Here is a 24,581-nt window from a genome sequence, read left to right as displayed (position 1 = left end):
GAAAGAGGGGAGAGTTGGGTTTGGGGCCCCCCTATGGGGCTCCGCGCCCCACCTCTTTTTTTTTAACCCATAAATGCCCTACGGAACTTAAACTTCCGTATTCTATAAAATAGAATACGGAAGTTAAAATTCCGTATTATAACTCTGACAGTCATCACCTTTTCCACCATTACTCCTCCCTCCACCAACCCCTCCACCATTACTCCTCCGTCACCAACCCCTCACCAGCCCCCTTAACCCCCTCAATGCCTCCAGACCACCCTCTCTCTCACCCTCTCCTACCTCACTTTCATCCTCACTTCCATTCTTCCTACCACCACCACCAACTCCTTCATTGGCAAGCTCTCCACCATTGGATGCAAAAAGATAGCATTTGAGGTAAGTGTTGTTAGTTGTTTGTTGTATGTTGTTAGTTTAAGTAGTTGAAGTTGTTAGATTAAGTAGTTAGATTAAGTAGATTAAGTAGTTAGAATGATGATTTTCTGAATTCTGAGATGTGTTAAAATACGGAATATAAAGTTTCGGAGTCTATACGAAAATTAATATACCGTATTCAATACGAATTATAAATTTCCGTATTAAATACGAATTATAAAGTTCCGTATGCAATATGGATAATAAAGTTCCGTATTCTCTTCCAGGGATGACAGAATCATTTTTATTTCATGAATCCCAATTGATTGAAGTTGGATTGAACAATGCTCAACCTGAAGAGGTGCCACCACCAGCATTTGTACCCCCGTGTATAAGTATAGATGTCTCGCATTTATTTACAACTGATCAGGTATTCTTTGAACAGATTTTTGCATTGTTTTGAAAGTGTAATATATCAATTCTTATTATGTCTTGATCACCCTTGTTTATGCCTTGTTTGTGTGTTGGGTATGCATCATTGAACAGATTTTCCCTACCCGTGATGATCTTATCAATTGGGTTCATGGAATTGCGATTGAAAATGGATATGTTGTGTTGATCACAAAGTCAGATAGCGGTGGGAATGGAAGCAGAAAAGCTTATGTCATGTTGGGGTGCGAGAAGCATGGTAAGTATGTTCCCTACAGAGACCCTGACCTTGTTGAAGGAACGAGAACACAAAAGACAGAATGTCCTTTTAGACTAAAAGGACGACCTATGAAAAATGGCATAGATAGAGATTGGCGGCTAAAGGTGATGGAAGGTACACACAACCATGAACCAGCTAGGTCACTACTTGGCCACAATTTTGTTGGTCGTCTAAATTCCGAAGAGAAGGAGCAAGTGGAAAAAATGTCAAAGAGTTGGGTTCCACCGAGAAAGATGCTGTTGACTTTGAAGGAAAACAATCCTTTAAACTTGACTACCATATCTCAGATTTATGGTGCTTGCAAGAGGTTAAGAAAATCCCTCCGCGGGTCATTGACAGAAATGCAACACTTGTTGAAGAAGTTGGACGGTGACAAGTACGTCCACTTTGAAAGACATGAGCCTGGATCGGAAGTCATTAGGGATGTATTTTGGGCTCATCCAAATGCTATCAAACTGTTCAACACATTTCCATATGTAGTGATTATGGATTGCACATACAAGACAAACAAATATAAAATTCCATTGCTTGAGATTGTTGGACTGACTTCCACAGATAAGACATACTCCATAGCCTTTTGCTACATTGTTAATGAGGGCACAGATGACTACGTTTGGGCACTGGAGTGTATGAAGTCTCTATTAGCTGATCAAGCCATGTTGCCTAAGGTGATTGTTACTGACAGGGATCTTGCCTTATTGAGTGCTGCTAAGCAAAGCCTTCCCAACACCAGCCATTTATTATGCTTGTGGCACATCAACAAGTGTGTTTTGGCAAAGTGCAAACTCTATGTTGGTACAGATGATTTTGCTGAATTGGTTATGGGGAAGTGGGGAGAGGTGGTGGATGCTGCAACAGTTGAAGAATTTGAAGTTCAATGGATGCAATTGTTTAATATGTGCAAGGACAAATACAGCAACTTTACCTCCTATTGTTCTACTACATGGTTGGTCCACAAGGAAAAATTTGCCAAGGCATGGACAAATCATGTGATGCACTTTGGAACAACAACAAGTAACAGGTACAAAAATTATATGAGCTTAATTTATGCCTTGTTATATGTTTTTCATTTGATAGATTGTTTACATTGGAGAGTTAATAAGATATCTGTTTGTTGTTTGCAGGGCTGAGGGTGCACATGCCAGTTTGAAGAAGATGTTGCGGGATTGCAAGGGTGACCTAGCCACTTCTTGGGATGCGTCGCATAGTTTGACATGTAATCGACATACTGAAATATTAGCATCGTTTGAGCGCAGTATTCACAGAATTGATCACATTTTCATGTTCCCATTTTACACAAATATTAGAGGATTTGTGTCAAACAAATGCCTGCAGCTCATCGACGATGAACATATAAGAATGAAGTCCTACGGCGGATGCGATTGCTTGTTGAGAGAGACTCATGGACTACCTTGCGGTTGTGAACTTGCAGGTCACCGGTCAACCACTCTCTTGTCAATTAATTCTATTTGTTATTGAAAGTGACACTTTTGTGAACTTGCAGGTTATGAAAGAATTCCATATGAGTCAATTCATCCATTCTGGAAGAGACTGAGTTGGGAGCATGTACCTGAACCTGTTGCAGATACTATCAGCAACCATATTTGCGGCATGAACCATGGAGATATGCAACCAGAAGTTGAGGCATTGACACATTATTTCAGTTCTTTGGATACTGGAGGGCAGAGTATGGTAAGGAGGAAGCTTCAAGCTATCTATTGTCCTGAAAGCAGTTCACTTTGTACTCCTGAGGTTCAGATAAGGTCCAAGCGCACTCTTAAGGCGAACGAAAGAAAACCACCCAAGGTTAAAGCAATAGGATCCTTGACTCGTGATCCTTCAGGTTTTGAGCATGTTGATAGGGAGATCAAAGAGGCAAAGAAGGCTTCGCAACCACCAAAGAAGAAGAAGCGTGTGAAGAAGTCTGATACAAGCTATTTCATGGGTCATTTTCCATCCTTTTTCCACCCATATATACACACAGTTCAGAATGTTGAGGACGATGGTAACTGTGGCTATAGAGCCATTGCTGCATTACTGGGACTACCATCAGGTGAGGAAGGTTGGCCATGTGTTAGGGAAGCGTTGATAGACGAACTTGAACGACACAGAGGATTGTATGATGAAATGTGGTCCAGACATGTGGTTAATGCCTTACATTCTCGACTCACTCTTCTTCCTGGTCATCCGGCTACCGAGGATAAATGGATGCAACTGCCAGAGATGGGATACCTTGTAGCAACCAGGTTCCAAGTGGTTTTCATATCCATCTCTTCTCAGGGTTGTTGGTCATACCTTCCACTAAGAGGAGAAGGTCCACCTCCTGTACATCGTGTTATAGCTGTTGGTCATGTGATAAATCACTTTGTACAGGTATTTTTTTATTGCGTATACTAATATCCAGTTTGTGAATTAATTTGTTGTATTTGTAAGTTATCTAATTTTATTGTTATTCTCTATAATGTAGCTCCATCTAACTCCTGGACATTCTATGCCGCCAATTGCTCTCCAGTGGGAACGGTATGTTGATCCTATATCAGTAAGCTGGTGCGTCCCATATGTTACACGTTTACACAGGTTCACATCAGAATTAGAAGCTTGGTTTGTTACTTTTGGTGTTCCTCTTAGTCACCAAAGCTATGTAGACATCACCACAGACTGACACCACACTTTGTGTAATATTCATTTGTAAACGCTCTGTAATATTAATCTGATGGGCCTTGCCCTTATGTTGTTCATTGCTGCTTTTAATAATAGTAATTTGATGGTCATTGGTATATTGATGGGCCTTATGTTACTTATCTTGCCTTTCATTATTCACGGTGTAGTTATACAGGTTATTTTTCATTATAAGAGTCTAAATATAAAAAGAGTCCATACAATGTCGTCACATGTCATAATATAAAAGTACACAAAAAAATATATACAAATATACAGTCACTCGCCCCGACCCCTACCGCCACCCCTCCGACCTCTAGGTCCACGAGCTCTGCCTCCACGAGCGCCCTCTGCAGGTGCACCCTCTCCACGGGCTCTGCCTCCACGGGCTCTGCCTCCACGCGCTCTACCTCCACGACCTCTGCCTCCTGCAGCTCCAGCTCCTCGGACAGCAGCAAAGGCTACTCCCTGGGTACCGATGAATGCGCTGGATCTAATAAGATCCAGCGCCCTCTCAGTGAGGGATCGGGCATGCGTGCCAACTGCAAGAGCATCTGGCACCTCCAGTGACTGCTCCAACAAGTCCACGACCCGACGCACAACCGTCTGCAAAAATAATGTACATAAATGTGAGTGTACAAATAAAATATCATGAACAAAAAATCACAATTGCATGAAAAATAAAATTCAAACTTACCACAGCACTGAACTCCTCCCTCCTATCATCAGGGATGATGAACCGATGGGACACACCGCCATACCACCTCATGTACTCCTCCACAGCCTCTCCCGAATGAGTAACAGGGATCCCCTGAGGGCGCAGGTGCGGCACAAAATCAGCATAGGCAGCATCTGCGGTCTCAGCAAGGGACCCAGTCGTCTGGATCTCGGAGGGGTGTCGAGGGACATCCTGGATGTAGCCAAACTGGCGCAGAACCCTCTCTGGTAGATGTCGTCGAACAACACGGCCAAATGGCGTCCGGATGTAGCCAGAATACATGGCCCTCTGATCCCGTGGTCGATGAGCCCGATGGTCCTCAAATGGGGTCCATATAATGTCATCCACCGTCAGCTCATCGAGCATGACTCGCCTCTCATCGAGGCCTGCATGCCCGACCCGGGACATAACCCACCGCCGCGCCCTAGGCTGGTCCTGTGAGTACTCCGGATCCGCCCTCCGGATAATGACGCGATCAGAAAGGTACTCGTAGGCCCATCCTAGCAAGAGTGAGCTGAAACCTCCCATCTGGGCCGTCCCCCTCCTGGACGCTCGATCAAGCTGGTCGTACAACGTAGCGAGCGCAATTGCGCCCCACGCGTACTCGGACACTCGACCGAGATCCTGCAACATACCTATCCAGTAGACGGTCGTGTGGTATCCACCGCTCTTGCTAGCAAAGAGCGTCGCGCCTAGCTGGTTCACCAGCCAAATCCGTGCAGCGTCCTCATATCGGTGCTCTACAATGAAATGAATTCAGTTAACAGTTAATAACAATACAATAATAATAGATACTATTTAATCAAGTAATAATTAAGACATACCCTCCAACGCAGCATCATACAGGGTCTGCAAGACCCCAAAGCGAATAGTCTGGCTCCTGTTCTTATCAAACTCAGCATGATAACGAGCAACAGATCCTCCCATCAACTCAGCACATAGCGCTGCACACTCGTCCCTCTCCCCCCTCCCAGGCGTATAGAACCTCGACCCCATTGGGAGATGGAGAAGAGCCGACACGTCGTCCAGGGTGATGGTCATCTCCCCAAACGGCATGTGGAAGCTACTAGTCTCCTCATGCCATCGCTCCACAAGGGCCAAAATGAGGCCTGCATCTGTCTCCGAGTAGCTGCACCAGGGTAGCTGATGAAGACCCGTCTGCTCAATCAACTCTCGAACCCTCCTGTGACTGTCTGAATCACCATCACAAGCAAGGTTCCAAACCTTCCCCCCAGCTGTGGCCACCCTCAAGTGTCGACGGTCCACATACCGCTCGTCTGTGCGTAGGAGTGCATGCCACGTCCAGGGAGCCTTGTGATCAGCATAATGCGTGAGAAGCGACAGATCAACAGGCCCCCCCGGAAACGGCGGCAACCTCTGGATCAGGTCCTCCTCGCCACCCTGTGCCTCTGGCACGACATCAGCATCAACATCAGGAGGAGGAATACTATCCTCGTCATATGACCCCTCCTCGCCGGATGACTCCTCGTCGGATGACTCATCGCCGGATGACTCATCGCCGGATGACGACTCGCCTGATGACTCCTCGCCTGGTGACTCAGGGCGAGGTACCTCAACCATGGGAGACGGCGGAGTAGGAACTCGATCAGTAGGCTCAACTGGAGCTGGAGCTGAAGCCTCTACCATGGGCGACTGCATAGAATCAACTGGAGCTGGAGCTGAAGCCTCAACAGCGTGAGAGGTCGCAGCATGATCGCCGCGCCGGCTAGAAGCATGTAATCGCCCGTGTCTATCCTCTGTAGGCCCCGCATCCTCACTAGCTCGAAACCTCTTTCTGTTCTTCATTCTCACTATATATTCAGAGCAAACATTTTCTAAATAAATTCACTGAATAAATTATACTCGCTCAATTACTAAATTTCTCAATTAAATCTCTAAATAAAATCACTAAATAATTCACGATGTTTATAACTAAATTAAAAACATTTTATAAATTAACTAAGCTAATTAGATTAGGTTTTATAAATAAACTAAGCTAATTATATTAAGTTTTATAAAAACATTTTATAAATTAAGTTTATAACTCTAAACAGACACCAAATACGGAACATTAAGTTTCATATCCAATACGGAACATTAAGTTTCATATCCAATACGGAACATTAAGTTTCATATTGAATACGGAATATTATGTTCCGTATCGAACCAGAACTCCATTAACGACATTGCATGATTGGAACTCGCCCCAAAGACCAATTTATACAATTTCAGCCAACCTAACATCTACTTAAGCATAAATCGACTATCCTAGGGTTGAAAGATTCCATAATTTCAAGTTAAATGGTGATTTCAAGTTGAAATCCAAACTTACTTACCTCTAGGTTCAATGCAATGAATGGGGAGAATGGGGTTGATGATGGAGACGATGGTACCCTGTCCAGATGATGATTGAAGCAAGGAGAGCGTCGGTCTCGAAGATTGCAGAGCAAGGGTTGGGAATGGTTTGGAGCGCTGAAATGGGTTTTGAAAAAACCCCTGTCGATTACATAGTAATATAATACGGAACTTTATATGCCGTATTGAATACGAAATTTAATATTCCGTATTATTGTAAAGGGGGTTTTTCCGTAATTTCCCCACTTTAAGTGGGGCGCGGAGCCCCATAGGGGGGGCCCCAAACCCAACTCCCGAAAGAGGGGGAGGAAGAGAGAGATAAGAAGAAAAAGAAAAGTAAGAGAGAGAAAGTATGAGATGTGATAGATAATAAGAGAAGAGAGATAGTAATAAAAAGAGGTGGAAATGAAGTGTTTAAAGAATGAGGTGTGTGTATATATCATTACTCGGGTTAGTATAGTAGGTGAAGAGTGACTTGGACCTATCAGCCCAATCGGGTAGGTTTTTTTTTTTTAGATAAGCCCCAATCGGATTTTTTTATATGTAAATGTTATTTGTTAATTGTTAATAAATTAGTTTTTTCGCTCAAGTTTGAACTCTGGCCGTCACTCTGCGAATTCCTTCATTTTCCTTAGTTCACCAAATAAGCTACCTTTCCCGCCAAGCCCCCAATCGGGTAGGTGGATTCACTCACTCACTTTATTCTTTGTTTGTTGTATATCGGATTAAGTGGGTTCATCCAATGGGTAAATATACTTTACCATGTCTAGTAGCTTAGTGGTATTGATCAGCAGACCACAAATGTTGTAAGGAGCACGGCCATGACTCATATGGAGAAGGCCCCCGGTGGGTTATGTAAAATGCAACATTGACACTACTTTTTTGGGACATAATTTGAAAGCTAATGGGAGTATAGTAACTAAAGACGAGAAAGCTTATTTGTTGGTAGGGTAGACTCGACATTTCTTTGAGCGATCTCCTCTTGACAATTGAAGCTCTAATGTTAAGGGATGTTGTGACGTTTGTTGCAATTCTAGGTTGCACCAAGGTGATATTTGAATTTGATTCATTAGAGGTTATTTAAGCATGCAAGGGGCAAAGGAGATGGTGTGATTAGAAATCTAGTATGTGATATCATAAACATGTTACAAGCATTTGAGGCTTATTGGTTCACTTGGGTACCTAGAGACTGTAAAAAGGCAAACCGCACAGTAGCAGACTTGAGTTGGAAGGGCAGTTGAACCTGAATTGGACCTGGAATCCACCGTTAAGCTTGGAAGGGGCTTTAGTCAAGGAACGGATTGAATCAAAACCTAAGAAAAATATTTATAACACTATTTTGGAAGTGTTTGAATTTTCATTTATAAAAAAAAAATTATTACTAAAAAAATATTAAGAAAATTTTATTGTTTTAAAATGGATCTTTTAATAAACGTAAAGAGGTCACCATAAAAAAATAAACGTAAAGAAAATTAAAACAGCGACTTGATATTGGTTTAGAAATTAAAGAGTAAACATAGGAATTGTGCGATCATTAGATTTGGCACCCCAACCATTAGAAATGTCACCCCACTTACGGAAACTCAGTTTCCGAAATATTTCGGAAATAAGGTTTCCGAAGCACTTTTTTACTCAAAAGTGTGGTTTTTTACTCAAAAGTGTAGTGTTAGATGTATTTTGAACTAAAAATCACGAATTAATTTCGGAATCTAAGATTCCGAAATAATTCGGAACTTGAAAATCCGAAAACCGGTAGCAATTTTAAGTTTTGAAGAGAAATGATGAAATGAAAAATCCCGCCATTCGAAAGAGAACGAACGCACCTCTTCGCTGATCTCTGATCTCTGATCTCCGACCGCCACTTCCTCTCCCTCTTCTCTTCTCTTCATATTTCAGTTACTGGGTTTGCTTTTGCTTCAGTTTCTCTTCCTACCTTATTCTCATTTTGTTCCCTCACTTTTCCATTTCCATTTTCTAGGGTTTCATTTTTCCATTGCTGCTCCTTCTTCCGATTGTTTCATTGTTTCATTCATCTCATCACTGCTCAAATGCAACCAAGCGCCAAGCCTCCTCAAACCAATTGGTCGCAACACGCCAATGCTCAACACAATTTCGCATCCCAAGCCAAGTTTCTGAGCTCCAATTTTCTCTTCTCTCTTCCAACTCACAAGAGCCCTTCCTATCAAGAACCACCCCCTGGGACTGGGTCTCAGAGGTATGCCTTTTATTGCAACAATATCTTACTCCACTTCAAATTTATCATATTGGATTTGAGTCAAACTTGATATAATTCATTGGTAGCTTAATTCCACCACAATTTCAATTTGCTCTCTAACACAACACATTCATTTTACCAGGTTTGTATTACGACAAAGTCAAGGTTCAGAAAGAGTACAAGTTGACAAGGTATAATTCTATAAACGCTATGTGAGCATCAATAGTTTTACTACAGGTTATCGCTTTGTTATCACTGTGTAACTTTTTTGCAGTTATATCATTTGGTAATGACTTCTATTGAAACAAATGCTGATTTTGGTTCTGAGTTACTTAAATCAATGCTGAATGTTTTCTTTTTCTTTTTCTGAAACTTCTATAATTTGTAATAACTTCTGATGAAACAATTGCGGACAGGCTTGGCTTGCTATTACAACTCCACAGAATTCTACCAGGAACTATGTCCAACCTGGAGAAACTGTTAAAGTTACTCCTCAGCTTCATGAAAGCATGGCAGCAACTTCCTTCCAAGGAAGCCATGAAAACAATATGCCTAGGCATTCTGATGTCACCACTACTCCAATTGTCATTAATCATAGATCTCAGGTTTTGGATAGTTCAGTGAACAACCATACAAAGTACACAGACCAAATCAATGAGTCTACAAAATGCATGCCTGTTCATATTGATGATGATGATGACATACTTGAGGTAATGTAGTATGCTTTGGTTGATCTTAATGATCAAATCATTTCGATCTTTCTATCAAAGGCATGTAAACGTCCAACAATATGAAGTAGCATCGTATTTTAGCATGTTTTTAAATGGTTGAATGGACCAGTTATAATATCAAAGGGCTCATTTTTTAAGTTGCATCGATGTGGAATTTCACTTGTTTGTTTAACTTATACCACTTTGCTAATGAGTTTAGTTTTTGTTATCCAACAAGAAGGTACCTGTCTGCCCAACTTTTTCGTGAACTGGAAACTGTTGAGGAAGTTTGACAATTTTACTCATTTTGAAATCTTGTCCTCTTGTTCCTTCTTGTTGGTGTGACTGTTCTGTTATTTTTCTCATCCTATCTCATCTTATCTTTTTTTTCTTTTCGAAATACATTAGTCATGCTTATCTCGCTCTTTATTTATGTCATTCTTTGGCTCTACCTTTTAGACCATTGATGTTGACCAAATCGTGGAACAATACCAGTCTAGTTGCACTCCCCAACCATCAATGTCCAGGCTTCCTCCAATTACACCAACTGCAGATAAAGATAATTTTGCTGGACATGATAACCTTTTGCCACCAGAGCTGTGTGTGGACTGCAGCCATGGTTGCAAGGTATTGATCAGACATATTTTATTCTTTCATTAACCACCCATATTTATATGTCAAATCAATATACTTAATTCTGAAACTGGATGCAGTTAGGGCATTGCCCTGAAGCAGCAAGTCACTTGCAGGAATTGAAGGATAATCTAATTGTTATCTCTAATGAACTACTTGACAATGTTGAGAACCTCAGTTCTACAGACATATCCAAACTTCACCAAGATAGGTATGTCTTGGATTATTTTTTTCGTTTGTAACATTTTCACTTTTAATGTATACTGCATATAATACAAGGAAACCACTAAGAGGCTTCGTCATCATTACCTTTTTAATATATAATTATGATGGATCATTATGGTTGGAAAAGAAATGCAGCAGCATATCCCTTTAAACTGAATAGCATTTGGGTTGAAAATAAAATCTGTTGCTAATGCTAGGTCACAGCTCAAGAAGCAAATTCAGCAGCTTGAAAAATATATTCACTCCAGTAATCTTGCTGAGGAAAGACAAAAGTCACATTTTTCTGCATCAACTGCGCCGCCTACATCTTTCGTGTATGAAACACCTCGGCAACCTTTCCTTAGTAGTGGACCAAAGACATATGATTCCCAGGCTTATATGGGTAATGGGACATATGGGTCATCATTCCAGTCTGTTTCATTCTCTTCTGTAGATAGGTATGGTATGCCATCAGGTCCAGTAGAGAGGGAAGCATTCATCCCAAAAAATATTGAAGTTAATTACATCGAAGGTTCTGGAGACAAACGATGGAGCAGCCAAGATTTTCCTTGGACAAAAGACTTGGAGGTACTTAACTGAATTATTGTCAGTTTCCAGTGCATGTAACTCATCATGTTCATAGTTTTTTTTCTTTTCATACTCTTAGGTTAATAATAAAAGAGTATTTGGGAATCACTCATTTCGTCCCAATCAAAGAGAGGTCATTAATGCAACAATGAGCGGATGTGATGTTTTTGTTTTGATGCCCACTGGTGGAGGAAAGAGTCTGACTTATCAGGTAACATTATTTTTCAAGAGACCTCTATGAGTTATGGCCTTCTTCCTTCCTCATTTACAAGTATACTGTTGATACAATTTAACTGGTTTTAATGCTGAATTTTTATCCATTTTAATTCTTCTATTCTATCATAATTGGTTGCATAGATTGCTTGGTATTAGTATTATGAATTATGGTTTAATTTCTTTCTTATGCAAGTTTTTTGGAATTATGGTTTAATTATAAAGGAAATTGATGTTTCCTAGAGTAACTTACATTAATTTCCTTTACTAGAAAAGTTGCTTTTAGATTTTACTGTGATATTAAAACTTTGATCTGTCTTGTGTTGCAGCTACCAGCTCTTATTTGTCCTGGTATAACATTAGTAATTTCTCCCCTTGTCTCCCTTATTCAAGATCAAATAATGCACCTATTGCAGGTATAACTTATTTTTAACTGATATTCTTTCATTATTCATCATGTTTTTGTCTAATAGATATATGCTTATTTGCTCCTTATGGCTTGCCATATAGGCAAATATACCTGCTGTTTGCTTAAGTGCCAACATAGAATGGTCTGAACAACAAGAGATCCTTAGAGAACTTAATTCTGATTACTGTAAATACAAGTTGTTGTATGTGACACCCGAAAAGGTTGCAAGGTAAGTGTTACTATTTAGAGCGATTTAACTCTTCAAAGCGTTTTATTCTCTTGAGATATACACTTTTAACTTGAGAATCATATTTTTCATTTCCATAATGTTATTTTTAATGCAGAAGCGATGTTCTTCTGCGACAATTGGAGAATTTACATGTCCGTGAGTTGCTGTCCAGGATTGTAATTGATGAGGCTCACTGTGTGAGCCAATGGGGGCATGATTTTAGACCAGATTATCAGGTTAGGACTTCTGTACCTTTCAATCTGATGTAATATATGTGGTATATAATTTAAATGTTAATCATTTCTTTAATTTCCACAGGGACTTGGTATTTTGAAACAGAAATTCCCAAATACTCCTGTTTTAGCTTTAACAGCGACAGCAACAGCTAGTGTAAAGGAAGATGTTGTGCAAGCACTTGGTCTCATTAACTGCATTATTTTCCGGCAAAGTTTTAATCGACCAAACTTATGGTGCGTTACACAAAGATCCAGTTCTAAATAAACCTTGAACGTATGAATCATGTTCATTTTAAACATTGCAGGTATTCAGTTGTCCCCAAGACCAAAAAGTGTGTGGAGGACATTGACAAATTCATTAGGGAAAATCATTTTGATGAATGTGGCATTATCTATTGTCTTTCACGAATGGACTGTGAAAAGGTTGCTGAAAAATTACAGGTTGGTCTACTCATTACTTGTATAAGTTGAAGGTTTGATTGATGAACGGATGGGATTTTCCTATTTGTTCTTTTTTTTCCTTTTTCCTTTTTCCTTTTTCCCTTTCCCTCTTTTCAGCATGCTGCTTGTTGTTTGGGTTTTACTGTTTCCACATGATGATATGAGTATCTGGTAAACCATAACTGCACTCTTGTGACCCTCCTACACATGGAACCCAGTTTTAAGTAGCTAATTGAAATTTTTTCAATGAATATTATTTTTGAAATTAACATCTATTTGTATGGCTTGTGAATATATATTATCTGGTTATGTTCATTTTTCAGGAATGTGGGCATAAATGTACATATTATCATGGGAACATGGATCCTGCTCAACGTGCTTTTGTTCAAAAGCAATGGAGTAAAGATGAGGTCAATATAATTTGCGCTACTGTGGCCTTTGGCATGGGTAAATTTGCTTCTCTGCTACATCTTTTTGCACTGATTAATTAAATAGATTCATAATATAAAGTTGATATTTCAGGTATTAACAAGCCCGATGTTCGCTTTGTAATCCATCATTCGCTCCCAAAATCTATTGAAGGCTATCATCAGGTATTGGCAAATCATCAAAATATGTATTGGGCTTAGGTTTTGGTTCTGTTGGCTTACATGTGTGTTTATCCTTTTCTTCCCAGGAATGTGGACGAGCTGGTAGAGATGGTCAACGTTCATCTTGTGTATTATATTATAACTATGGTGATTATGTTAGTACCAATTGCAACACTACTACTTCTTGAATGTTAATTTGTCTTAACATTTATATTACTTACGTGCAAACCATGTGAAACAAGTGATGATTGAGATCCTATTCTCCTTTCTTTTCTTTTATTCGTTCATTGCTTAATGCTTATATCTAGTTGTATATCATACTTATAGATACGAGTTAAGCATATGTTGAGTCAAGGAGCAATAGAGCAAAGCTCCATGACATCTGGATACAATCGTTCAAATATGACAAATTCAGGAAGAATACAGGAAACAAACTCAGAAAACCTTTTGCGAATGGTACCATTTTTTAAGCACTTTGGAATACTATACTATTACTAATTTTTATTTATTTATATATATGTGTGCATCACTCAATTCTTCCATTGAACTTTCTCAGGTCAGTTATTGTGAAAATGATGTTGATTGTCGGCGTCTTCTTCAGCTTGCTCATTTTGGGGAGAAATTTGATTCTTCAACCTGTCAGAAAACATGTGATAATTGCTTGAGAGTTACAAGTTTCGTTGAGAAAGATGTCACAGGGATTGCAAAAGAACTGGTCGGGAAGCAATTTCTATCCATTATGTCTATCCCAAAACTTTATGTAATTATGTTAGTATGTAATAACTGAGCCTACTTGTTCTCAGTTTAAGTACTTTAATTGTCATCTGTTTAGGTTGAACTAATTAAGCTAACGGGACAAAGGTTCTCTTCGTCTCATATATTAAAAGTGTATCGTGGTTCCTTAAGCCAGTTGGTATGTTAATGAGCATTGCTTGTTTTCTTTGTTTTTCTAATTTTTTCATTCTTTGCACTGTTTTCTGGATTTTCATAGTCAGTAATGTTTCTCTTTGATCTTGTACTTGTACCATCAAAATTAGGTCAAGAAACACCGGCATGAGACTGTGAGGCTGCATGGTGCTGGGAAGCCTCTAGCTAAGGGTGAGGCTTCCCGTGTATTGCATCGTCTGGTTGTTGAAGATATTATTTTGGAGGAGGTAAAAAAAAGTGATATTTATGGATCAGTATCTTCAGTATTGAAGGTAACATAGACCCAGCCTACTCTAATTTGTTTGTATGTTGCAATTCCCTCCAATTTTTATTTTTTTCCAATCATGCTTCAAACGAGTGATATAGCTTTTTAATGTTACTTTCTATAATCAGATTTTACTAACTTCTAGTTGTCTAATGTGTTGAATTGTATTTTAGGTAAATGAGCACAAGGTCCGTAATTTGTTGTCTGGTGGCCAGAGAATTGTATTGAGGTTTGCCGATCTGATCAAGTTATCTCTTGCTTGAATTTGTGAATCAAGATGCTAATTCTTATGTTTGATTGAACAACTTTAACTGAGTTTCTTATTCTTGTGTGAGAGCTTATATAAAATGATATTAATTGCCCAAGTTAGGGGTTTAATGCTGTTAGCCTTAGATTACTTTAGCTCGACTTCAGTTTCACTTGAATTCTTGTTTCAGCTTTCTCTGGCCTCAAGTTCACAATACATGCATTTATGCATCTTTAACTTTCGTAGATTCCCGTCCCCTGTAAAGGCATCAAAGCATGGGAAATGTGATTTAACTCCAGCTAAAGGCCCTCTTACATCTGGGAAGCTGAATCCTCCAGTAATTGACATGACTGACCAACCTCAGACTGAAGTGGACTTGGTATAAAATGTTTTTTTTTTTTCTTAAACTTTTTCTGGTTTTGTTGAAATGTCTAACTCAGTTGAATTATATTTTTCAAAAAAAAATCTACTTCAGAATCTTTCAGCAAAGTTATACAGTGCTTTGCGGATGTTGCGGACAACTCTTGTTAGAGAAGCTGCAGATGGTGTTATGGCTTACCACATATTTGGGTAAGTTATTGGATATTTTCATTTTCTTCTTATAATACAACAATTATTTTAGGGATTTCAAAAAAAAATCAATTATTTTATAGGGTTCATGTACTCTTTGAGTTATGGCTTACCACATACTTGAGTGTAAAAGCATCTAATAAGCTGCTGTTTCTGTTGTTTAGTAATGCTACGTTGCAGCAAATAAGCAAGAGAGTGCCAAGAACAAAAGAAGAACTTCTTGATATCAACGGCATTAGCAAGTAAGTTCATTCTTGGAATAGTTTATAGTCTGTTTGGAGACTCATTCAGAAAGAAGTCAAAATCATGGTGGGGAGAAGCTACTTTCCTTAGCTTCTCTAAAAGTAGAATCAATTCTAAGTTTTGTAGACAAGGCCAAGCATTCACTTAAGCGTCCTGGTTACTGAAATAGCTTCCGTTAACGTTTGGGTTTATCACAGGACTAAAGTAAGCAAGTATGGGGATCGGTTACTGGAAACCATTGAAGACACCATAAATGAATATTACAAGTTGGACAAAAGCAGCAGCGGCAGCAAAGGCAGTGCTGATTCCGCCAAAAGGCGACGAGAGGCAGCAAGTGGAGATGCATCTGCAAATGCCGAAGATGACTTCACCAAAAGCACTGGTCGATCAAAGAAAATGACAGTGAAGAGACAGACTAAAAGAACTGAGATTTATGATTCTGAAGAAGAAGATTATTACCATGGATGCCTTGATGAAGAACTAGACTTTGACAACTTGGAAAACGAAGCATTAAATAAAACACCTTGTACAAATGCCGGAGGAAGGGTACTACCTCAATGGACAGGTTCTTGAAATTGTTATGTTATAGGGCTTTTGGTGGATCCACCTTCAAGTAATTATAGTTTTGGGAACGAAGTTTAATTCCACTACAGCAGGCAAAGATGATCAATAAATGCAGATCAACGAAATAAAACTGCATAACTGAGTGTAATGGCAGTGAACTAGCAGGATTTGTTGTCTAATTTATTCTGATATTATTAATTGAATAGTGCTGGCTAACAAGTACAAGTTCAATTTGGTAAATAAAAACTTTGGCTGCTTTCCTTGTAAATAGATGAAATTTAGTTAAGTACGATTATAATTTTTGTCTTATTAAACAACAATGTATCTCTCTATAGCCATGTATCTCTATAGCCGATAACCGTAAGTGATAGAGGGCTGATCAAAGTTCTATTCACGGGAAAACTTACATCAAAATCCAATTTTCAGTTACTTTAGCTAAATAAACACTGAAAATACAAATAGTCAAAGCGTGAAATTAGGATATGAATCCCTTCAACTTGTCGTGAGGCAGCTGCAGTTACAGAGTTTTATGGATGCTCTGTGAAATACTAAAATATGACTTGTTAACAAGTACTGCAATATCCAGCAGTGATTGAAGCGACTCTTAATTTAAGATAGTATTTAGAAAATTGATCATTGGTTGTTGGTTGCTAATAATTTATTTGGTAGTTTTATTTTCAGGAAACACAACAAAGATCAGAACGAAAAATAAATCACAAATTATATATACTAGCAATTTAAATCTTAAAGTTCAGATAGCTATATACATGGTTGTTCGTGACATCAAAAGAATTCTACAACAAACCTAAGATAAAACAGCTGACGACTTCACACACTAACTCCTATGTACAAACGTGTGCATTATTCTTCATGTACAGATGTACTTTACCAAATTATATTCACATGTTATCAGTCAAATATTTATACCATGGCTCATGAACATTGACTGATATAGTGGCAGCCACAATCAAAATACCAGCAGCTTCCACTACCTTTTCAGTCAGAACACCACCTCCAACTTTCACCAGAGCCATTTCTGCTAATTTCCTCCCACGGGTCCCACTTCCCCCAAGCACAACTCCTCGCATAGCTGAATAGACAGCACTGAACACCCTCTCAAACACAACATCCCCAGCTTGTAAACTCTTCCCTATCATCCTTGCAGCAACTTCCTTTCTTGACTGAACTTTTCCTGCATCTTCTTCACCATCAACTGTGGGCAAATTGCAAATCACTTCCACAATATCCTGAATATTAGCATCTTCAACACGGTCTAAGAGATCTAACAGTTGTTCAGCACACTTGGACACTACGTTTTCCAAATCTGCAGGTGTAGCTACCGCCTTTTCACTCAGAAGAATCTGGCGGCATATAAGAATGCTGCAATTCCCAAAATAAAGATAATATAGTAAAATATACATAAATACACACAAAATAACAATCAATTGAAAAAACTCAGTTCAGTGTGACAACTTCAAGACACAAATATTATGCAATTCATTTACCTCGTAGAAATCACAATAATCTTTTGAACCTGAGCCTGAACAGATCTCAGCCTGGAGAAATTAAGAGATAAAGTTTCTGGTAGATCATCTTGTTTCAGGCCAGTTATTCCACTTACTAGTTTTAGCAAACCAAGCCTCACAACTAGATCAACTTGTTCTCCTTTGCATTCTGTCTGCTGATTACCTGATAAAAAAACATACAAACTAGTATTAAAATGTGAACAGCGCAAACTTCTTTTTTGAAGCAAACTGAAAATGAACAAAATAAGAAAGCTAGTTTCTCAAATGTAGAACCTTTAGTACTTGCACCATCAGGAGAAACTGCCATTGGACTGCCAGCAGTTTTGAGCATAATATTTCCCCCAGTTCTGAGAGTAGTTGAAGGAAGCCATTCTTGGAATGAATTGTCAGCCAATGCTGAGGAGAAATTCACATGTTCTTCCCATTCCTGATCTTTGCAATTCCAAATAGATGATAGCCACCTCACTGTTGACGGCAGAGAGGTACTGGCATCAGACGGAGATCCATATTTGTTAGCAAAGACATTCCTGAGGTAGTCCAGACCAGCAGGTCCCTTAATCAAAGGCTCCATTAATCTTATGCGTGCTTTGCTTATCTCTTTCTTAAGAATCTGTCACAAAAATTTGTTATCACATATCCATGCTGGTGCAAATTTACTCAAAATAAAGTCTACAGGAAGATAAAGAGAACATGGCCTGTTTTATGTGAAGTTAGGTTTTGTACTCTACAACAAAGTACAAATCAAGCAAATTGATTGGAAGTTTGAATCTATTTAAATGGACAGTCAATCATAGCACATCCCAAGACATTTCAATGAAATACGCCAAAAAACAACATTTGAAAGCAGTGGCAAGTTAATGTTACCAAAGAAGCATCCCTCATAGGTAACAAACAAATGAAAGGAGAAAAGGATAACATATTAATCAAGTAAACTTTAGGAGATAAAAAATCAAGTAAAGAGAACAAACAAATAGAAAGTGCAACACACCTGAATCTGTTCCAGGACAAATTTCAGACCCTTCACCAAGGCTACAACACAAGACTTGTTTGACTCATCTCTAGATTGACATATTTCACTCAACTCGGAGAATAATGTCTCGTGTGTGGCCTTCATTATCTCCTCATTGGCTGGAGATGAGAGCTTCTGCAAGCAACCTAGTGAAAACCGAAGAATTTTTCCAAGGCAATCAACATCCAGGTTACCAGATCTCAGCACCTTCAGATACACAAAAGATAACAGAAAAGGAGAAATTATGGTTAGCTATATGCCAATGATGCAACTAATAGCCACCACATGTCGCATACAGAGAATTAAGTTACTACCTGAGAAAGAATTTCCAAGTCAATGGCTGCAACAATATCCTCCTTCCAGCTTTTCGGAGCCATCTCACAAATTTCATCCCTAACCTCTCCCATGAGTTGAATAATCTGGTCATAGTTGGGCTGATCCTGCTCAACAGATTCCATGATACCATCCCAAAAGGCCTTCTCCATTGTCTGTTTTATTATATTCCCCTGCAAGATAAAAAGAGAATGAATCATAAATTAAAATATAATATAGGTCATCAGCAGTCCACAAATTTAAGATTATATATCGCTTTCGTATATTTAACAATAACTCCAAAGGGACAGATTCTTTGTTTAGAGGGAGGGAAATTTCGTAGTTGGAGGGATAACAGAGCAGCAGGTCAACATCAAAGGCCTGAAGCAGAGCCACTAACTAAAGCCTTCTCTAAAATCAGCCATCAATATCATGGTAGCAATTTTATAAAGACGTACTCACCTCAATGCGGTTTTGAATGTGATCAGATACATCAAGGCCATCAGCAAAACTACGGTGATGCTCATGGACAAATTCATTAACAAGAAACTCATTCTCTGCCGCCAACTTTTCAGAGGAAGAACCGAGCTGACTAATTGAACTGGTTCTAGTTGCAGAGAAGCTGGACTCTATAGGGGAAGTGTTGGTCTCCTTAAAAAGGGAGCGAACTACTCGGCTTGTCTTATGATTACTCTCATTTGAAATATTTCTTTCACTTGAGCTGGCAACATTAGAAATTGGAGTTGGAGACACCGACTGAGTTGTAAACCTCATTGGGCTGTCGTTATCCTGTACACTTAAGTATCTGGATCTTGTCTCCGATAGTGCACATTCCATACGCTCAATCCCAGCATTTCCACTCAGATGCAGCACTTTTTCTCTCAAAAGTTTTTGATCTTCAGTGACCTGCATTTGAAAGGCACAAAAAGAAGATAAAGCCAAAGCATACTTGCAGCAATACTGAAACAGTTAAAGGGAAGAAACACCCATATTGGAAGCAGAAAAGACCCAACTAGCTATAAGTCAGAATGCATATATTTTTTAGGAATAAATCTAAGTAAATGATCAGAAAACTGTTAAAGAAGGGAAAAAGAAATGCAACAATTTATACATCTGATTATCTTTAATATGCCTCACCTGATGCAGAATAGCTTTCATATCATGACTAAGCTGACTACCAACTCCTTCTGGGGTTAATTTGCAAGTTTGAATCATAGAAGCCTCAAGCTGGCAAGCTGCTCTAACCAAATCTTCCTCCAATGATTGGGCATCCTTAACCTTCCAGACCACAAAACAATTTAAGTATGAGCACCATGCTTTATCAAAGGCGGAAAGCTGTGATCTGAAGGTACAACGCCTCATAACGGTTGAGAGAGACTCTTCATCAGAACTCTGTATCGGCCCCTCTAGAATAACCTTTATTAACAGCTCAAACATTTGGACAAATTCTTTAGCAGACTTGGCCAAAGAAATCTCACGTTCTCCCGTTCCACTGAAAACAGCATCTGGATGACCCAATATCATATAAGCACAAAGAACAATTCTCACTGGATATCTTGATAACCCAGCTAAGCTATTGTTTGACCTCTTGACTGAATCTATTTTCCTCACCCCCCTGCTTCTCAAAGAACTCCTGGGAGTAGCCTTTTTCTTGGGGGTAGCAACCCGTTTCAGAAGGTGATCAATGTTATCCAAACTTGACATATGATTACGAGGAGCAACTGTTGTTGACAATTTGAGGCGGTTCTCCAACCGGTCAAGTAAAGTTTTCACGGTCTGAAGAGTAGAAGCTGATTCAATCAGAAGAGCAAGCTGATCAAATGGCATCGACTTGACAGATTTTTCATTGAGCCCCAGCATATCATATGCCTTTGCCAAGGTAAAGGTTGTTCTCTTCTGCCTTTGGAACCGCCTCCAGCACCTTAAAGAAATTAATCAGGTTAGGAGAACTCCAATAGTAATATAGTAACATTTAGTAAAAAGCAGTTAAATACATCTGTTGCACTTCAATTTGGAAGGTGTGTTGTGCCCAATAAATGAAAAAAAAAAATATCTCCAAATAATAAATCCATCCTATAAAAAATAAATATATAAGCTTAAGCCTCCACCACAATGACCACGACTGAATCAGTTATGTTCGAGAAGCTGCCTAAATGTTGCAATAGAAACATATCACATTTTAAATTCAAATAACCTTGCTAGTTTTTTGGAAAGATATTCTGCTTGCTTTGACATTCTAATCCAATTCTCTTGCGCATAAGCACTTAACCTCCCCCTGTGCCTGAGATATTCAGCTCGTTGTCTTTTTGCCTGATAATATAAATCAAGAGACTTGGTTATAAACAAGCACCATAAAGAACCGTGTAACATTAGACATTTTTAAAGGGGGAAATGCCCCTGAACTTACCCTTTGTAATCGATCTTCCAACTCATCTTTCTTTTTCCTTCGCTCAATCTCACGCTGGTGAGTTACAGATTTCGCCACATGTCTCACCTGCAAGACTCGAGCGCGTGCCTTCTTCTTTTCAGCTTCCAACAACCCAAGTCGTTTTGTTTCAGCAGCAACTCGTTTCTGGTGAATTGCAGCACGTACGCACTCCTTGTATTTGATCTCTCGAGCCATTCTTCTCATCAATGACTGGGATGCCCTTTCTCTAAGAGATGCCCTTCTTTGCCTGTGAGCCTTGAGGATAAGCATCCTATTAGTCTCTGCCTGCTGAACACGTGATTCCACTTTTGTCCCAAGCTCCAGCCGTTCATTCTCATGGCGCATTTCAACTCCATTTTTGGCTGCTTGACGCAACGCATCCTGCCTTGCTAAGCGCCTCTGAGCTTTTGTCAAAATGCTCAACCTGTCAAAAAGGCAGTAAATGATCTCAATTGTAGAAGAAATAATTAAGTATAAGTCAAATAATTTTATAAAAATATATATAATTGGATTACAAGACTTAAACCCAAGCATTGATCCTAAGAAAAGCCACCTCTTCTGTTCAGCAGCTTGCAGCTTTGCTTCTAGTCGCTGAGCCGGATCAGGATCATCATCCTGAGATGAAGACCGTGAGGGGCTTCTTGGCTTTGCACGTGCCTTACTTGACAGTTCCTCATAGTGCTTCTGCAGTCAAGAGAAGTTTGATAAGGAGAAAGGATCATAAACCAACACAATCCATATTATAAAAACTTGAATCAGAGGCAAGAATAAAAACATGAGTAAAAAGGGAGGAAAGGGAAACAGAAGAACATCGCGTAAAAGAAAAGAAACCATAACAATAACATGCTTGATGCTACAAACTTAAACATGCTTGCTTTCAAACCAATACACACAACAAAACTTAGCAATTCATACATAAAAGTGATTAATCAAACAAATTAAATGAATTACACGTGGTTGAGTAATAATATGTAAGAAGAAGGGAAAGGGGGAAAATAAAAAAGTTGAATATTGAATTTGAAGTCCCTAAACTTTTGTGATTAGAAACGCCACCTGTCTACGAAGATGAGCATCACGAAGCTTGGCTTCGATTTCCTCCACCGAACTCGGGGACTTGCACTCCGTCTCAAGAAGCCTTTGACGGAGCCTCTTCGGCACCCTCGGCGGCGAAGACAACGACTCCTCATCGCCTACAGGGAATTCCATCACAATTCCAGCGGCTCTTCCCTCCGGTAACTCCACTCCGGCAGCCATCCTTCAATCAATCAAATTCTCCGCAACGACGTCGTACCAACGCAGCAGAAGAAGAAGAAGAAGAAGAAGAAGAAGAAGAAGAGAATCGCAACGCAACGAAACGGCAGAAAATAACAACGGATGATCGCAAATAGAAGAAACAGTTGAGAATTGAATTGAATACCGAAACAACGATTCAGAAGAGAAACGTTGCGACGAGTGGACTCAGCTTCCAGAGAGAGAGAATGAATGAAAATATGAAGGGCGTGTTTGGTTTCGTTTTATTTATATCATATCATGGAATGGGTTTATAAGGCGTGTTCGTGTTTAACACTCTTTTACAACTCAATTAATTAACTAATTAATCAACAGAATTAACGAGGGTATTACTATTGCCCACGTCACCCCAACGGCACTCTCTTTTTCGTTTTTTAGACTTAATGCCCCCCTGGCCCTACCCTTTTTGACTATTTTGTCCCCGTGGCCCATTCTCTATCCACTACCTTCTCGAATTCACAATGTTTCTTTTTATCTTTTTTTTATTTGGTATCACGATTTCAAATATTTCGAATCACATTTTGATTTTACTTTTTGTTCACATCATAAAAAAAAAAACCTTTTGTTGATATCATATATCACAACTAATTATCATTAAAAACTTAAGCAATAGATAAGACCAGATGAATAATAATTTATTTTATTATTTCTAGTCTTATAATGCAAGAGAGTCGATCACTTATCATATGTTGAAATTTAACTTTTTATTAGAAGAATTTATTAAAAGATATTAATAAAATAAGATAAGATAATTTCATTAGTTGCTATTTCTAATCTAAAATTAAAAGATAAAATTATCCACTATTTAAATGTTATATTTTATCTTATATATTAAGTCTGCTATTGCTATTTGATAGATTTATCATAAATTAAGTTCAACACACATAGGGTTGTTCCTCTCTCAACCCCATAAATATATCACAATTTATTATCACTTAACGCGATCATAAAAGTTTCATCTTTATGCGTGTTTGAAAGATAGATAACAAGAGAGGGAAATCTACTAATAGATAGACTATGTTCCTTTATGCTTAAACTTTAATCTTTAAGTCTTGTATGATGATTGATTTTTCTTTAATAATTGGTGGCAGGAATATTGTATTCTAGACCGTTTGATTATAATTTTTTTCATATTATATCGACTATTAAGTAACAGTCACATGAACGATTTCATATTATGATTTTTATTTTATTTTTGACCAATATCGCTACTCGATTAAAAAAATAGTTACATCTCTATGTTTCCAAAATTTAAACCTATACTATCATTCTTACACTAACTAACTTGCTTACTGTTTTTTGCTCAACTATTATTATTTCTATTATCGGGAATGTATTATCTATATTTGTATTTATTTTCTTCCATTGAATTTGTCATTTTTACACGCATTGATCTGTCCAAAAATTTAAGAAAAAAACAAATGAATCTAGCCTAAAATGTGTGGTAGAGGACTGGAGGATGGCCAGTGAAACTTGTTAGGTTTGTTTCCTTTATAGGGCCAAAACAAACTCGTATAGCTTTGGATATGGTTTTGCTGAAATTCCAACATTTTCGTGAATATGAATATACTCAACAACTTTACCCTGATTCACGTTTGAACATTATGTCAATATCAAATAAAAATAAATAAATACTTCGATTATATTCCACATTATGTATAACTAAAAACTTGCCATTATGTATAATTGATGTATGCATTAAAAATCAAGAAAGCTTAGACAATTCGAATTCCTTTCTCTGGAGTTGTTTAGTTGCTTGTTAGAATAAAAAACAGTCAATGTGTGAATTGTGAATAGGGAAAAATTAGACCTGTGTTTAATAAACCCAGAGAAATGATTGAATCAAACTTTGCCTTTTCCTCTATAGCTTTGCGCTAACTTAAACAATTGACCCAAAATCAAAAGTAAAGGTCTTATTAACATGAACCCATGTGGGTG

At 38.6% G+C, this 24,581-nt stretch overlaps 4 protein-coding genes across 6 annotated transcripts; 2 read left to right on the top strand and 2 right to left on the bottom strand.

Moving 5' to 3' along the window:
• Positions 1-19: 19 nt before the first annotated feature.
• Positions 20-3,853, top strand: LOC130726674 (PKS-NRPS hybrid synthetase cheA-like). Its single transcript, XM_057577974.1, has 6 exons — positions 20-378; positions 642-784; positions 901-2,084; positions 2,188-2,495; positions 2,568-3,436; positions 3,531-3,853. Exons 2-6 carry the CDS (start codon positions 644-646, stop codon positions 3,723-3,725), a joined length of 2,697 nt encoding a protein of 898 aa, XP_057433957.1. The 5' UTR covers positions 20-378; positions 642-643; the 3' UTR covers positions 3,726-3,853.
• A 78-nt stretch (positions 3,854-3,931) lies between these two features.
• Positions 3,932-6,113, bottom strand: LOC130726854 (protein MAINTENANCE OF MERISTEMS-like). Its single transcript, XM_057578175.1, has 3 exons — positions 5,264-6,113; positions 4,419-5,179; positions 3,932-4,327 (listed from the first exon to the last, which is right to left on the bottom strand). The coding sequence occupies exons 1-3, from the start codon at positions 6,096-6,098 to the stop codon at positions 4,001-4,003; spliced, it is 1,923 nt and encodes a 640-aa protein (XP_057434158.1). The 5' UTR covers positions 6,099-6,113; the 3' UTR covers positions 3,932-4,000.
• A 2,444-nt stretch (positions 6,114-8,557) lies between these two features.
• Positions 8,558-16,355, top strand: LOC130723510 (ATP-dependent DNA helicase Q-like 4A). 3 transcript variants are annotated; one of them, XM_057574584.1, is made up of 25 exons: positions 8,558-8,689; positions 8,773-9,009; positions 9,152-9,200; positions 9,426-9,719; positions 10,179-10,346; positions 10,433-10,563; positions 10,775-11,144; positions 11,224-11,355; positions 11,687-11,773; positions 11,868-11,995; positions 12,111-12,231; positions 12,314-12,465; positions 12,537-12,672; positions 12,996-13,119; positions 13,195-13,265; positions 13,349-13,417; positions 13,590-13,718; positions 13,819-13,977; positions 14,095-14,175; positions 14,300-14,461; positions 14,628-14,683; positions 14,948-15,080; positions 15,177-15,271; positions 15,436-15,513; positions 15,712-16,355. In XM_057574584.1, exons 2-25 carry the CDS (start codon positions 8,843-8,845, stop codon positions 16,085-16,087), a joined length of 3,468 nt encoding a protein of 1,155 aa, XP_057430567.1. In that variant the 5' UTR covers positions 8,558-8,689; positions 8,773-8,842; the 3' UTR covers positions 16,088-16,355. The 3 variants fall into 3 exon arrangements, with proteins under 3 accessions (XP_057430567.1, XP_057430566.1, XP_057430568.1); XM_057574585.1 differs by having other exon boundaries at positions 8,580-8,697; XM_057574583.1 differs by having other exon boundaries at positions 8,578-9,009.
• A 419-nt stretch (positions 16,356-16,774) lies between these two features.
• Positions 16,775-22,866, bottom strand: LOC130723509 (uncharacterized). Its single transcript, XM_057574582.1, has 11 exons — positions 22,407-22,866; positions 21,907-22,037; positions 21,333-21,777; positions 21,120-21,235; positions 20,063-20,846; positions 19,388-19,831; positions 18,928-19,119; positions 18,593-18,820; positions 17,878-18,214; positions 17,584-17,767; positions 16,775-17,458 (listed from the first exon to the last, which is right to left on the bottom strand). The coding sequence occupies exons 1-11, from the start codon at positions 22,605-22,607 to the stop codon at positions 16,978-16,980; spliced, it is 3,543 nt and encodes a 1,180-aa protein (XP_057430565.1). The 5' UTR covers positions 22,608-22,866; the 3' UTR covers positions 16,775-16,977.
• Between the last annotated feature and the right edge of the window lie 1,715 nt (positions 22,867-24,581).

Source organism: Lotus japonicus, chromosome 6 (assembly GCF_012489685.1).
Source record: "Lotus japonicus ecotype B-129 chromosome 6, LjGifu_v1.2".
NCBI classification, from domain to species: domain Eukaryota; kingdom Viridiplantae; phylum Streptophyta; class Magnoliopsida; order Fabales; family Fabaceae; genus Lotus; species Lotus japonicus.
This window is presented reverse-complemented; position numbering and strand designations above follow the sequence as displayed.